The sequence below is a fragment of the Montipora foliosa genome, chromosome 5, assembly GCF_036669935.1.
Source record: "Montipora foliosa isolate CH-2021 chromosome 5, ASM3666993v2, whole genome shotgun sequence".
NCBI classification, from domain to species: domain Eukaryota; kingdom Metazoa; phylum Cnidaria; class Anthozoa; order Scleractinia; family Acroporidae; genus Montipora; species Montipora foliosa.
This window is the reverse complement of record NC_090873.1, coordinates 33,589,419-33,603,242: the sequence shown is the minus strand read 5'-3', so window position 1 is coordinate 33,603,242 and position 13,824 is coordinate 33,589,419. Positions and strand designations below refer to the sequence as shown.

Here is a 13,824-nt window from a genome sequence, read left to right as displayed (position 1 = left end):
TCTGCAATGCGTCTAGAACTTTTTAAGGAAGCTTAATTCACTTTTAACACTGTCAACAAACTGTACTATTTGGAAGGATTGAATCTACCAAACTTTTTCCCTTAATGGTAATTTTATGATGCCATATGAAACGCCAATAGCTGCTTAACAAGATGCACTCATTAATGTGACGTAACGGGTTACCGTAGCAACAAAAGAGACATCTAAAAACAGCCTATATTTTGTCTAAACGCATATAACTCAAAAACTAACCAGATGATCTCAATTTTCTATTGCTGGAGAGTGATTCGCACGCTAGGATAAAACTTTCTGCAAAGTTTAAAAAAAAATTTCTGGAGCAGATTCATAGCTCCCTTCACAGCTGAAAAAGTTTAAGGTGGCTCTAATCCGCTCTAGAGAATTTGTTTAAACTTTGCCGAGAGTTTCGTATTAGTCTGGTAATCACTTTTCGGCAATAAAAAAAGCGGGTCATCGAATTCGTTCTTGAGATGTAAGCGCTTAAACACAAAATATACGGAGTTTTTAGATGGTTCTTTTGTTGCCATGGTAATTTATTAACTCACATTAATATGTACATCTTGTTAAGCAATTATTGGTGTTTCATATGGTACCATAACGTTGTCATTAAGTGAAACATTGTTGTAGAGTTCATCTTTCTAATCACCCAACACCGGGAACTTCATCCCCTCGTCTCCTCGAATAGTGTGTGGGTTCTTTAACGTCCCACAAGGAACTTATGAACATGAAAGATATTTGCGAAACGAAGCCTACGGTTTATAGTCCTTATTCGAGAAGACTTGAAAGTCTAACCATTTGTGGATGTCATTACAAAGGCAGCACTTTCTCCTCAGTGATTTTAAGACCCTGAATGTTGGTCCGGCCGGAGTCGAACTCACGACCTCCCTCATGGCAGCTCGGTGCTCAACCAATTGAGCCACCGGTGCGCGGATCAAGTAATCATTCCCTCTTGAACTTCATATCTAATGAAAAAATATTTGTTTGAAGTGAACTATATATGTATGTATGAAGTCAAATGTATGTTTGAAGTTTATAATATACTTTTTGTAACTCGCTTTCCTTATTATTTTTCCTTATCAAAGAGAGTTCCGAGGATGATTAGCGTCACACCTGTGATTGCTAGGACTTTTGAACGAACAGTATATTACACATTTAGTAAACAAAATTTTGAACAATATATTAAAAATGACTAGTTTGCGTACAGGACGGGCGGTAGTTGTACCAATGCACTTCTTAAGATTCAGCATGATATCTACCGGGCTTTAGATGATCCTAAAATAGGAGCTGTGCGTGTGTTACGATGGATTTTTCTAAAGCGTTTGATAGTATAAAGCATAGTTTATTGTCGAAAAATCTAAAAAAGGCTCCTGTGAATCCGTATATAATTAATTGGCTTGTCGATTTTTATCGGATAGGAAACAAATGGAAATGTGTCAATCGTGGCACCACCCAAGGAAGTGTAAATGGTCCTTATCTTTTAAGTCATTTCTTAAACGACCTAATAGTTTAATTAATTAAGTATGCTGATGACAGTACTGTGGTAATACCAGTCTGTAGGGGCCTGAGAGATGAATCAGAAAAGGTCCTAGACTCGTTTTTGCACTGGACTGAGATAAATAACATGAAATGTCACAGTAATACTGACAAATGTAAGGAAGTTAGTATTATTGAAAGAGGTTGCAGTCGAGCCTTATGGTCAGTACGGGGGATCGAACAACTTATGGAACGCACTGTGCTAGGCTTGACACTACTACAGGATGATTGTAAGTACTGAGCTCGTGTGAGGACCAAACTATGAGAAGCGAACAAATGCTTGTTTATTATAAGATCTCTAAGAAAGGAATGAAGGAAGGATATAAGCAAACGGAAGTAGAGAAGTTATTTCACTCTCTAATTATGACAAAATTTATGTATGCGCTACCGGTTTACGGAGCGAATCAATCTGACCTAAACGCAATTCAACATTTTTTAATTAGATGCTATAAACGACGATATACGATAGATCATGTAAATATTTATAATCTTCTAGAACAATGTGATTGAAGATAATTTGAAAAATTAACGGTGATCCCTGCCACCCACTGTATCATTTAGCACCAAAGGTTAAAGTTACTTCTTATGAATTACGTGCGCTATCTTCTGCCAGACCAAAATTGAATTCCGAACGATTTAAGGATAGCTTTTTTAATAGATTAAATTTTAAATACAATTTAGTTATATAGTTCTTAGATAGCCAATGTATTTTATATATCATATTTAATTCACTGTAACATTTGTTATGTATTTTAATGAATGAAGAAAGACATTATTATTATTAATATTATTATTATTATTATTATTATTATTATTATTATTATTATTATTATTATGCAGTATGTTGTACGTAAGTATGCTTACAGATATAAGTAGGAAAAGGCACTATTGTGTAACAATCCCTACTGTTAAACCTATTTACAAACCAATTGGTAATAACTAACGAACCAGCATTTGAGAAAGGAACAAGAGTTTATATTCCTTAATAACTCGTCGAAACCTTGAAAGACCTTGCTATGTTTAGGGTGTACGATAAAACTGCCTTCTGCAAATTAAACAAAACCTGGTTCCCTCTATCCAAACCTAAAAACTTCCTAACTTTTTCCGCCGTCTCCATAGAGTAGCCTCCTAGTACATCAACTATCACATTAAGCTGTGTGATAGTGTGATAATATTATTATTATTATTATTATTATTATTATTATTATTATCAAAGCGAAGCAAAAAAGTTAGTAATTCCGCTGACAGTTTTCTTAAGATGATTTTAGGCTTAAGAAGGAAAGATGATTTTCAGTTAAGAGTTTTCTTCAAAACTAAGTCCATTATGAAAAGTTACTTCACCCTTCGTAGTTCTTTCTTGGAATCGTTCGCGTTTGTGGCTGCTATGACGGTTTTCCTAACCTGCGATCAGGGTTTTTTTTTTTTCTTTAGAAAGGGTACAAAACGTTCTTCGGCTACTCTAAGGAGAAGAACGCCTGATCGCAGGTTAGCATTATCCGTGACAAAGCAGCATGTATTTTTAGACAAATCCGACTAAACCCAATTTTAGGCCATCGACATCAAAGATCATAAAAAGTCATATTATGTAATCCAAAAGCGCACCTGTCAAAACCCCTTGTTTTCGAATGTTTCAATCTTTAGTTTGACAAAGGGATTAGCTGCCATTATTGGCGGCTTTCGTGTGTTTTCCGATGACTTTTCAAATATTGATTGTTTTGGCGTTTGTTTCTATAGTGTAATTGCTTTAAAGACAATAGGATTTAATGTGTTGTTATCCAGGAGTGATAATGACTCAAAGATTCGCAAAACAAATATCAATTAGACATGACAGTGCCAATATCTACAATTTTAGATGCACTAGTCAATTGAAACCACGGCCACCCCCCAACCCCCACCCCCGTGAAGCATCGGGGACATGGCCGTGGTATTAAGCTTTTGTACTTGCGTATTTCTCTAAAGAAAACGGGGACAGTAACAGTTTGTTAAAATAAGCGGGGGTTTTTCGAGGGGCTTGTAACGCTAGCCTTGAGAGAGTCCGAGCATCGAAAAACGTTCCAGCGTCAACATGACAGAGACAACAGAGAAGGTAAGCTACATCAACAAAGGGTTTGATATCATCACTGTTTGGAAAACATTTCTTTCTGTTCCCTCCTGGATGCTTTGCCTGATTCCGCTCGCCGCAAAGGTATACTCCCGGAGGTATACACAACGATTCTACTAGCAATTGGCAAAATTGAGATGAAAACCTTGGCAGCTATCGCATTTGTCAGCGATGCAAATCAACCATTTTTAATATGAACTTAGAAAAAACCCTCTAATTGCACTGGGGACATGGCAGTGGGTATTGTAACACTCAATTTTTACCCGAGGGGCGGGGAAAGTTTCAAATGTAACACTGTACGAATGCTACATCCCCCGCTAAGTCCCGGGGGTGGGTGGGGGAGCGTGGTTTTAATTGACAAGTGCATTATGTCGGAGTCTTTTTGCATCAACAATCTAATTCCCTTTCCTTAAAAAACGCGGTGGTTCTTTGTCATTTTAACAAAGTGTTGTGAATTGACATGTCTTTCAGACGAGAGCCGGGTTCAAGATAACAGCTCATTTTGTTGACTCAGTTTGAAAGATTTTAATCAGTTTGTATGCTCTCTAAGAACGTTGTTATCAGGGAAAAGTCAGTAATTCTAAAGAATGTTAGATTACTGCCAGGGCAGTTCTGTCAAGTCCGGATTCGTTTATTCAGCTGCCAGGATTTTTCGCTCAAAATGATATGTACGAAAGTTATTTTGCTTCCTTGATTTAAAAATCAGCGATGTCTGGGAATAGATGTGTTCACGAATTTTATTTGGTTTGGGAAAGCAGCTGCCGAAACTTCATGGACGAAATAAGCTTTTCTTGCGAAGAGGCAAAGTCATCCCTCAGGCTTCACATTTTCTTGAGAAAAGACACACCACCAAAAGCACTTCCTCCCAGTTATAGCTGGATAGAGAAACATTACTCGTTGACTACATCTCCTTACGCATCGAATACGGAACTTATTGCCTGCCTTTTGAGGAAATATGGAAATTTTAAGGACTTCGAAGACAAAGAAATACCGCGAACGCAAGTGTATTTAGTCGCTGAGTGGGAGAGAGAGTATGAAGAACTTATCGCTATTTTGAAGACGTATAATTCTGTTGTAAATTTTCAAGAGATAAATGGCATCGAAAAGGATATTTTTGAAGTTTTAAATAGTTCATGTTACTTTTGCCGTCTACTGTTTGCCAATGCGGAAGAAACCGAAACCCACAACTTGGAAAAGCATGACTATTTTTGCGACAACTCTTCGTGTTACAGACATCTGCAGAGATTTCGTTGCAAAGAGACCTTGGCTAAACACAAAGCTTCTCGATCATATTGCCCAAACTGCAACAAATCGTTTTGTTCAGAAGAAGTAAAAAGAGTACACATGGCAAGTGAACACGGTGTTTTGGTCCAAGACCACAAAACCGAAACGACAGTTTCGGCGCAGTCTGAGTTGAAAATCCGAATTTCATGTCAATTTTGTCCACAGAGAAAATTTCTTTCTTGGGATCACAGGGAGATTCACATGAAGCTGTCGCATAAGAAATGTAACTGCTCCTGTGAGCAATATTTTGCGACAAGGGAGGATTACTTACAACACTTTTATAGCGTGTATCCCCTCCCATGTTATGAAAATAGAAAGTGTCCTCATCGCTTTCGATCCGTTTACTATCAAGCGTCGCATCACAGGGATTTTCACAATGCGCAAAATCCGTTTTACTGTGTACCATGCCATAACAGGAAAGTGGAGAATAACTTGGAATCGGGAATTAAAACGTACTTCAAAGACGACAAGAGCTTGCGTATTCATGGAGCTTCCCTCGGTCACAACGAAACAGAGATGTTTCTTATTGACTTTGATGAGTCAGAGGATGGGTCAGCTGTGCAAAGAAAGTCGCCAACAAGGACTTGCTCAAATATGAACTATTTCTAGAATAGGACATGGCATCCAACTACCGGAAGTCAAATTGGTCGAAATTATCTAAAATGATTTCCACATTGCTTTCATTAAAGCTCGTCTAAAGTGGGTTTATAGCTTCCCTACAGAATATTTATCTGTTGGGATGTTTTAGGCCGCAACTTCAGGTGACTTTTGTAGAAATTTCTACTTGGCTTTTTTGCCTCACCGTCCGAAAGCTCTTACAATCGTGACTTTACCGATTACGTAGTCGGTCCTTTTCTCCCAATAAATTTTTGGGACGTTTGCTTAAAACATGATTCTCAAACAAAGTTTGGCGAAAATGATAGAAAGTTATGAATCTTCAATTTTTTTGCCATTTCCAATCTCACAGTCTTTCCTACGCACTCTCCACTATTTTTCCGAAATACCGAAAAATGAAAATGTCTAAAATATTAGGGCGCCTCGAAAGTCTGAGTTCCTTCCGAACAGATATTTACCGAAATTACTAGTTGGGTGCTTCTGAAAGAGAGATATAGATCCATACTTGTCTCTTGCAACGGACATCAAATTCGTACGGAGCCCCCGGTAATCATACATTCATCTAAAAGTTTGAGATGCAAAAGGCCAGTTACTTATATGACTTGTCCAAGGCGACTCAATTTCTACTCATGATGTAATATGACTATAAAGTTAACTTATAACTCGCCTGACTATGGTGACTTCAAAGTCAAACATGTAACATGTCCATGCTGCCATATCTTCTGGGAAAGCTTACGTGGACATTAAAGCTCTGGGCTTTTGGCAAAAGGGCCGGAGAAGCGTGCATTTCGCGATGTTAGGCAGCCCTCTGGCAAAGACCCTCTAACAGTGAAGAAACTTGATAGGGCCTTCACAAGCAACAAGAATGAAAAGAAGTGACTGTGCAATGAATGCGTGATAGAAGTTGTGCATGGCTCCTATAATTTTTACGTAGTTTCCTTACCTAATTGCTTGTATTTCTGGGTATAATTAAGTGGAAATGGTAGAGACGCCAAAAGAGCTTCACAACTGAACTTGTCAAATAAGAAGCAGTGCCAGGCCTGAGTAAAATATAGTGATGCATTGTCTGAGAGCAAGGCTAACTACGGGTAGAAGAGCTATGTTTGAGGGACTCTGTGGCAATTAAGTGAAAGTCTAACTTTTTACAATAGCAAAAACTGTGTTGATGTTTGTTTGAGCTTTGATTTTAAATAGTTCTTTACCCAATTAATCAATAAAGAAATGAATATGAAGTTGACCACTTCCCTAGTGTATGGTCAATGAACAACACTTTGTGAGGGACTTTGCTAGACTGCTTTTATGGCACAAATGGCAGCCATGCACTTAAAAATCTTAACTGAATGGCAAGTAGTTTACCCAGGTGCCCTTAGTCCCCATACCCCACACCGGGGACTATGTCTCCCGCTCTCCTCAAACAGTGTGTGGGGTCTTTAACGTCCCATAGATGTCCTTGAGTGTTGGTCCGACTGGAGTCGAACTCACAACCTTCCGAGTGGCAGGCAACCTGTTGCTCAATTGAGCCAGTGGTGAGCTGATTACGTAGTTCTTTCATTGCCCTTTTTCTGATTGGGTTTAAATAAACCTCTGCTATATTATATTTTAGTCCTTGTGTTTTAAAGGTGGTTGGCATTAAAACTCTGGAAAACTTGATGTCAGAATAAAAGATAGATTCCAGACTCTGGACTACAGAACACAGACTGACCATAAAACACTGACTAAAGACCAGGTATAAACCACAGACCAAGGTATAAGATGTGGATTGGCCACAACCATAGGCAACATTAGGCCATTAACATGAATTATTGGTAAGTTTAGAGTGAGTTTCAATTGAGCGTCGTAAAACCAAAACCAAAGTAATTACTTTGGCCAATCGAAAAGGATGGAGACAATCCAGTAAACCAATCAAAACTCGAAGTAATTACACGTAGCTGACACAAAGCGCAGGAAAATGTGGACGCATGAGCCACGATTGGTTTTGGTTTCACTTCTGATTGGTTGAAAAATTTGTCGCGAGAACTTTGAACCAATCACTGAGTGAAGTAATCATAAACCAAAGTAATTATCTAATTACTTTTGACACTCAATTGAAAACTGCTCTAAACATAAAGCCTTATGAATCGAGAAGGAAAATGAAAAAAAGCCATCTTCAAGCAATGGCACCAGAGGATTCTTGCCACGTGTCATTTATAGTGGGTGCATTTATGGGGGTTGGTGGTGGGGGGGGGGGGGGGGGGGGAGGGAATGAATGCTTTGATAATCATCTTCTTTTCAAGGTACTTGATAGCCTGATTCTCAGATGGTCCAGGTCATTCACGTCACGCACTCTCACGCACATTTTAGCTCGTCACGGAATCGTTTCCCTCCTCCATGGGATGGAAAGATCGCGTGACTGTAAAATGGGCTAACTCTTCGAAGGTCTTCATGCAAAGCAACAACAGCAGCAGCAAGCATGATAGCAGCACTTTGCGGGAATGTTCCCTGAGTGCTTTGCTTTCAGTATCACGTTCGCCACGCCTTTCATCACGGTCGAAAAAAGCTTATGGCGGCAAGTTGATGCCCTTGCGATGTACTCTGATGTTAAAGAATGTAGTCGATTGCCATCAAAGGGGTCTGCATGCCCAGGAAAAACGACATCCACTTCACTGGACAACTGTTGGAGCTTTCTGCAGGTCTCAACATAGGTGTTCAGGTCACTATGGGGTAGCCAGTCGATGAGAGGATACATATCGTACACTACATCTCCGGTAAACAAGACCTTGGCTTTTTCGTCGATCAAACCAACACTCCCTGGGGTATGACCAGGCAAATGAAGCACACGGAATCTTCGATTTCCGAGATCGAAAACATAATCCTCCTCTAAAACTGTGAACGGTTCAGCTGGTTTCACTTTGTAAGCATCGAGTGACCATCCGTCATATGGAGGTCTAGAAATTTCTGCGCTGCTTAAAAATATCGTCACTGTTTGAAAGTTGTCCCCTTTGCGAATGGCTTCGGCTTCGAGACTGTGAATTGCGAACTTTTCAAACTGATGCAGTCCTCCAGAGTGATCGAAATGGAGATGAGTAGCAACTACTTGAACGGGTTTCTCGCCAATCAAACCTTGCTTTTGCAGAAAGCCCGGTAGATCCCATATTCCTAAACCGGTATCTACAATTAAATCCACAGTAGAGCCTTGTACCAACCAGATGTTTGCTCGGTTGGAAGAATTGTAGTACTTCTCTCGACACATGAAAATCCCGTCGTGCACTATGTCAACGCTAAACATTGTTTCTAAGGTTTCTTCGGCCATTTTTGCCTCCTTCCTCTCTGCAGTAGTCTGCAGTCGAAGCTTACGGCTTTTGCGATTGGTGCTTCCAGTGGTTATCACACAGGTCACCCAAGCTTTCGTTAAGGGCACACTAGTAAGGAGCGAAGTTCAAGTCTAGAAATTTGTAAGCAACTGCCAATGAAAATCGATAAAACATACCATATGGCTTGATGTAGGTGTCCTTAATACTCACGGAATTTCAGGAAAAGTTTCAACACTTTCAAGAGACCTTACAATTAAATAGAAGAATTGACACAACAGCACTTTATCACGTAACAGCAATGTTATGGTACTATATGAACACAGCATGTTCCTTTTAATTATTATTATTAAAAGGCCTTTTATACACAATTTTGCCTAACTGCAATAATTATCTATTAATTAATATCAAAATCCTGAATTGAGGAGAAAGGTCCATGGTACCAGAGCTCTTTGATTTGTAAAAGCCAGCCAATGGGTGAGCTGTGAATACCAGTAAAAACACTCCAGTTGATCATTATGCCTTTAAACAAGGGGGAAAAAAATATGAATCATACATTTAAAACAAAAGCTTCTTATGGAACTTATATCATTCTTAATTAAAATAATTAACTTCAATTTCAGTGAGAATGAAGGTGACTTGTTTTGATATCAGTGACCTTCTTATTATGTACATGACTACAAGTTTTTCACCCGAGACATTTCACATGATCTCATAAGTGCTTTGATTTGAATTTCTGTCTCCTCAATTTGTACACCACCTGTGCTCGGTTGCATGAGCTTGAGAATTTAATTACTAAATGAGTTTCATCAAAAACTTTTTGTACTCATAACTTCTCCTTTTTTGAAACATATAAACTTGAGTATCACCAGTATTCATGAGTATTCACAGCTAACCAATTTGAGAAGCATGCATGTTGCAGAGGTGAGAGCAATTGCCTCCCACCAATGTGGCCTGGGTTTGATTTTCAGAAATTATTGATGTCAAAGGTGGGTTGAGTTTGTTGCTTCTCTACTCTGCCTCAAGAGGTTTTTCAGTGGATACTCTGGTTTGCAGCTCTCCTGAAAAACCCATGGAAGCCACAATTTGATAGAGCAAGTTTCAACAGAGTGTAGTAAAACCAAAACCAAAGTAATTACTTTGGCCAATCAAAAAGGAAGGAGACAATCTAGTAAACCAATCAAGACTCAAAGTAATTGAGATCTCATGATTTATGAGTCAAATGGTCAATGAGTCAATGAGACTTACAGTCAAATGAATATAGCAATAATTTATTGACTAAGCCTAAGCCCTCGTTTCAGTGACAAGGCCTAAGCACTCTCTGAAATTTTAGCTTTCATTTTATGGGTTAGGGTAACTGCACTAACTCATTGACTCAGAAATACTTGATACTCGAAGTAATTACACATAGCGGACACAAAGCACAGGAAAATGTGCACGCACAAGCCACGATTAGTTTTGGTTTCACTTGTGATTGGTTGAAAAAGTGGCCCGCGAACTTTGAGCCAATCACTGAGTGAAGTAATGGAAAACCAATGCAATTCGCTGATTACTTTCGACACTCAAATTGAAAACCGCCCTATTTGTTGTATGATTTGATTTCTGTACAATGTCCCCAATTAGTGCCTCAGCATCAAATACAGTTGACACATAAATGGCATTCATTCATTCATTTATATTACTAACTCCTGCACTTCAAAAAATAGGAACTTTAAGGTAAATCTAATGGAAGTGCTAAGAACATAAACACAGCTCATGTAGTCATATTAATCTGCTTCTACCAGGAATTCCAAATTTAAAGATCCAGGGATATCGATATTGCCAAGAAAAAGCTAGGTTGGTGCACTAAGGACCACTGCTATTAAATTTAGATAGTGAGCCCTGAATTAAGGTCCTGTCAACCTTTGCAGTTCAGATGAATTTAGGACAGTAAAAAGATCTCTTTCAGTTCTACATCTACATCATGGTTTATCTGAGACTTGCAAGTCTTACCATTTGTAGATAGCATTACAAAGTCAGCACTTTCTCCCCAGCTATTTAAAGACCCCTAGTGTTCGTCTGGCAGAGGTTAAGTCAGTGCACTCAACTACAACCTCTCCCCTTGTAATCTGATGTTAAACCAATTGAGCCGACTGGCAAGTCGGTTAGTTAAATAAACTGGATGCTGGCTCTTAGCAACGTCCCCAAAGAGCCTTAGTTTAATGCTTTCAGCACAAAACAGAAATACTTATGGATTTAACTTTGGCAAACATCAAAGATATGTCAATGAGACAGAACAGGAACATTGTAATGGCAACTGCCCCACATGCAGTTCCTAGAATTAACTACTGGAAATGTATTTTATTACTGTACATAGTTATTGTAGCCTAAGGATATGATTGTAATTTTAAAGATTATTGTATGTTTTAATTAGGATAGTGTCCCCCATTAGTAGGCCTATTATAGGTTGACACTGAAATAAAGTTATTATAATAATTATAATTATTATTATTGTCATAATTGTGGATAACAAAACTTTGCTTTTTCCTAGATACTTCAAGAGTTCAAACAGAGGCCTTTAATGGGTCATTTATTTAGTGATTAATTTATATAAGTTATTGTTTTAGACAAAATGTATCATCAAGCCACATACCAGACTTCTGGACGCTGTTCATGACATCTATGGCATGATATTAATTTTTTGTTGCTTCGGCTCACTAATGACAGCGATCCAGACAGCAATTGATTTTTGAAAACAAGAGAAAATGCAATACTTTACACAACAAATAAAGCTGTTACCTTAAAATTCTCCTTAACTTAAAAAAAATCCATTCCAACATTATTCTCTGCAGTTTACACATGGTTTTTTTCTCCTTACACCAGCTACCACCAAACTGCTACTAAGTTAAAGGCTATTTAAAGTTGAAAAAGCCACTTGTAGCTTGATAAATACACTGCGTCAATGGAGGCGCTGATTAACCGTATTTAAGTTTAAGCACCCATTTTAAAATGAATAAGATTAGATTTAGTTAAACATCTAATGATAAAAAAGAGCGAAAGAAACTTTACATGTTTCGATGACTCCATGTCATCATTTTCAAGTTAAAAGAAAAGAAAATAAAATAAAATAAAATAAAATTAAAATTAAAAACGGTTAGCTTTCAATAACTGTGTGACTTGGAAGTTGATTCGCACGGCTCGCCATATTGGCTCGCATGCCTCGCAGCCATGGCTCGCACATTGTCCTCATTTGTAAAAGTCTCACTCCCAGGGGTCAATGGGTCAACAATTTTTTTTGTTTTGACCAACTGTATTTATGTGCCACCACTTTCAATCAACAAACGTGACTACCAAAATTGACTGCAACACAAATTCATCATTTAATAAGCAGATAATTACAATTTAACCTAATTCCGTATTCTACAATGATAACAAAACTAAAACTCAAATGTTCAAGTATACACATGTTTTATACCCCTGGTTGTTCTCTGTGAGTTCCATCTCTTGCCAAGGGAAGCACCTGAGGGTAGCTCATCAGTACTTGACTTCCTAATGACTTAAATGAAAATTAAACTTGGATCCCATCACTTTGAGAAAAATATAATAATGACCCCTGCTTGACTCTCTTAAGTCTCTATGTACATGTACCTTGGAATGCTACAATTACTGTACAAAATCTTCTTAGTTCATCTAAACACAGACTTTAATGTTTTCAATAGTCTTGTAGTATTTAGTGAAAAAAGAATAAAGGTCCTGAAGACTGTGTCAATACGAGGTCACTCCAGCCTTGCCATCAAGTGTAAGTTGGAAGCAGTAATTGCTGCAACCACTTCTACTGAAGCCTTGAAAGTTCTTCACCTTCTTTTCAAGAAAAGCCAGTGAAGTAATATTGGGTTAATGATTGTAAATGCAAAGAAGGCAAGCTTGGACCAGACTCCCATAGTACTTCTTTGCAAGTCCCTCTCAAGCTCTCTGACTCGCCGATTGAGCTGTTGCACTTGGATCAGGAACTTCCCGGTATCGGACAAATCACTGCCAGCATAGTGACCCATATCACTGTCACTATCTATAGGGTTACCTTCCTCTATTACTTCAAGACCAACAGCAATACTTGAAAACAAAAAACAGAATGGAAATAAAAATTTAAGAATTATTCACTAGCATCATTATGAGAAGTTAATTTGATGATCTACCGCGATTTTGAACGTGAAAAAGATGGCCACAAAGTAGTTCGTGCCATTTAATAAAGATGTGCTCAAAATGGCTCATACTCAAATATTCATCTTCATCACTACCCGCAATTCCTCAATGTTATTTTCCAGCTGCCGTTCTAAAATTGCTTGAAATTGTTTCCCTGGTATTTTTCCCATCCTTTAGCAGAGGTTTTTCCGAGAAAGATCCTTTTGAACAGTCCATAAAAAGTAATTGTTTGCACATACAAACCACATGATGCCCTTCAATGAGGTGGCCATTTTTACGCCAAGCTCTAAATTTGAGCCCACGATATGGTCACATGATACTGGTCACATTGGCATACACGGAGGGGTGGATGTATGTACGGGCGGACAGTCGTTTGATGATGTCATAGCTAAAACCAAAAGTTCTCGCATCAATGGGTTACCATACTTTCTTAACCATGGTGCTCCACGCGCGTGCCGAGCTCCACTAAAACATGCCACAGTACAAAAGAAATTCAATCACACAAATTTAAAAGGCATCTGTTTATGAATATGTTTTTTAATCTTTCTGTATTTACTTTGCGAATCCAATTTGTAGTGGAACACTTGAAGAATTATAAAGCTGTAAGCTTGTGACTAGATTATGTCATCATTAAAGGAGAAGTGTCACCGGTGGCGCATGCATAACGGCATGCCAAAATTTTTGAAAAAGTTTGCCAACTTTTTCAAAGAAGTGTGTGGGGTGTGAATATCTTACAAGATCAAAGCCATCCGTGGTCACTTTGGTAAACCAAGTATCCTGTGACATTCAGAAACAAATTCACTATAT

General features: G+C 38.3%; 3 protein-coding genes across 3 annotated transcripts in view; 1 reads left to right on the top strand and 2 right to left on the bottom strand.

The window, feature by feature from the left end:
• Positions 1-3,469: 3,469 nt before the first annotated feature.
• Positions 3,470-6,562, top strand: LOC138003138 (uncharacterized). The gene is made up of 2 exons (XM_068849100.1): positions 3,470-3,637; positions 4,124-6,562. Exon 2 carries the CDS (start codon positions 4,361-4,363, stop codon positions 5,543-5,545), a length of 1,185 nt encoding a protein of 394 aa, XP_068705201.1. The 5' UTR covers positions 3,470-3,637; positions 4,124-4,360; the 3' UTR covers positions 5,546-6,562.
• Positions 6,563-6,821: 259 nt separating this feature from the next.
• LOC138003139 (acyl-coenzyme A thioesterase MBLAC2-like) lies at positions 6,822-8,854 on the bottom strand. Its single transcript, XM_068849101.1, has one exon. The coding sequence runs from the start codon at positions 8,838-8,840 to the stop codon at positions 7,971-7,973; it is 870 nt and encodes a 289-aa protein (XP_068705202.1). The 5' UTR covers positions 8,841-8,854; the 3' UTR covers positions 6,822-7,970.
• A 3,319-nt stretch (positions 8,855-12,173) lies between these two features.
• The window catches only part of LOC138003996 (uncharacterized), a 2,806-nt gene continuing 1,155 nt past the window's right edge, over positions 12,174-13,824 (bottom strand). Inside the window, exon 2 of the mRNA XM_068850358.1 lies at positions 12,174-12,927. Within this exon, the coding sequence (XP_068706459.1) occupies positions 12,672-12,927 (256 nt within the window). The 3' untranslated portion in view covers positions 12,174-12,671. The remainder of the gene's footprint in view (positions 12,928-13,824) is intronic.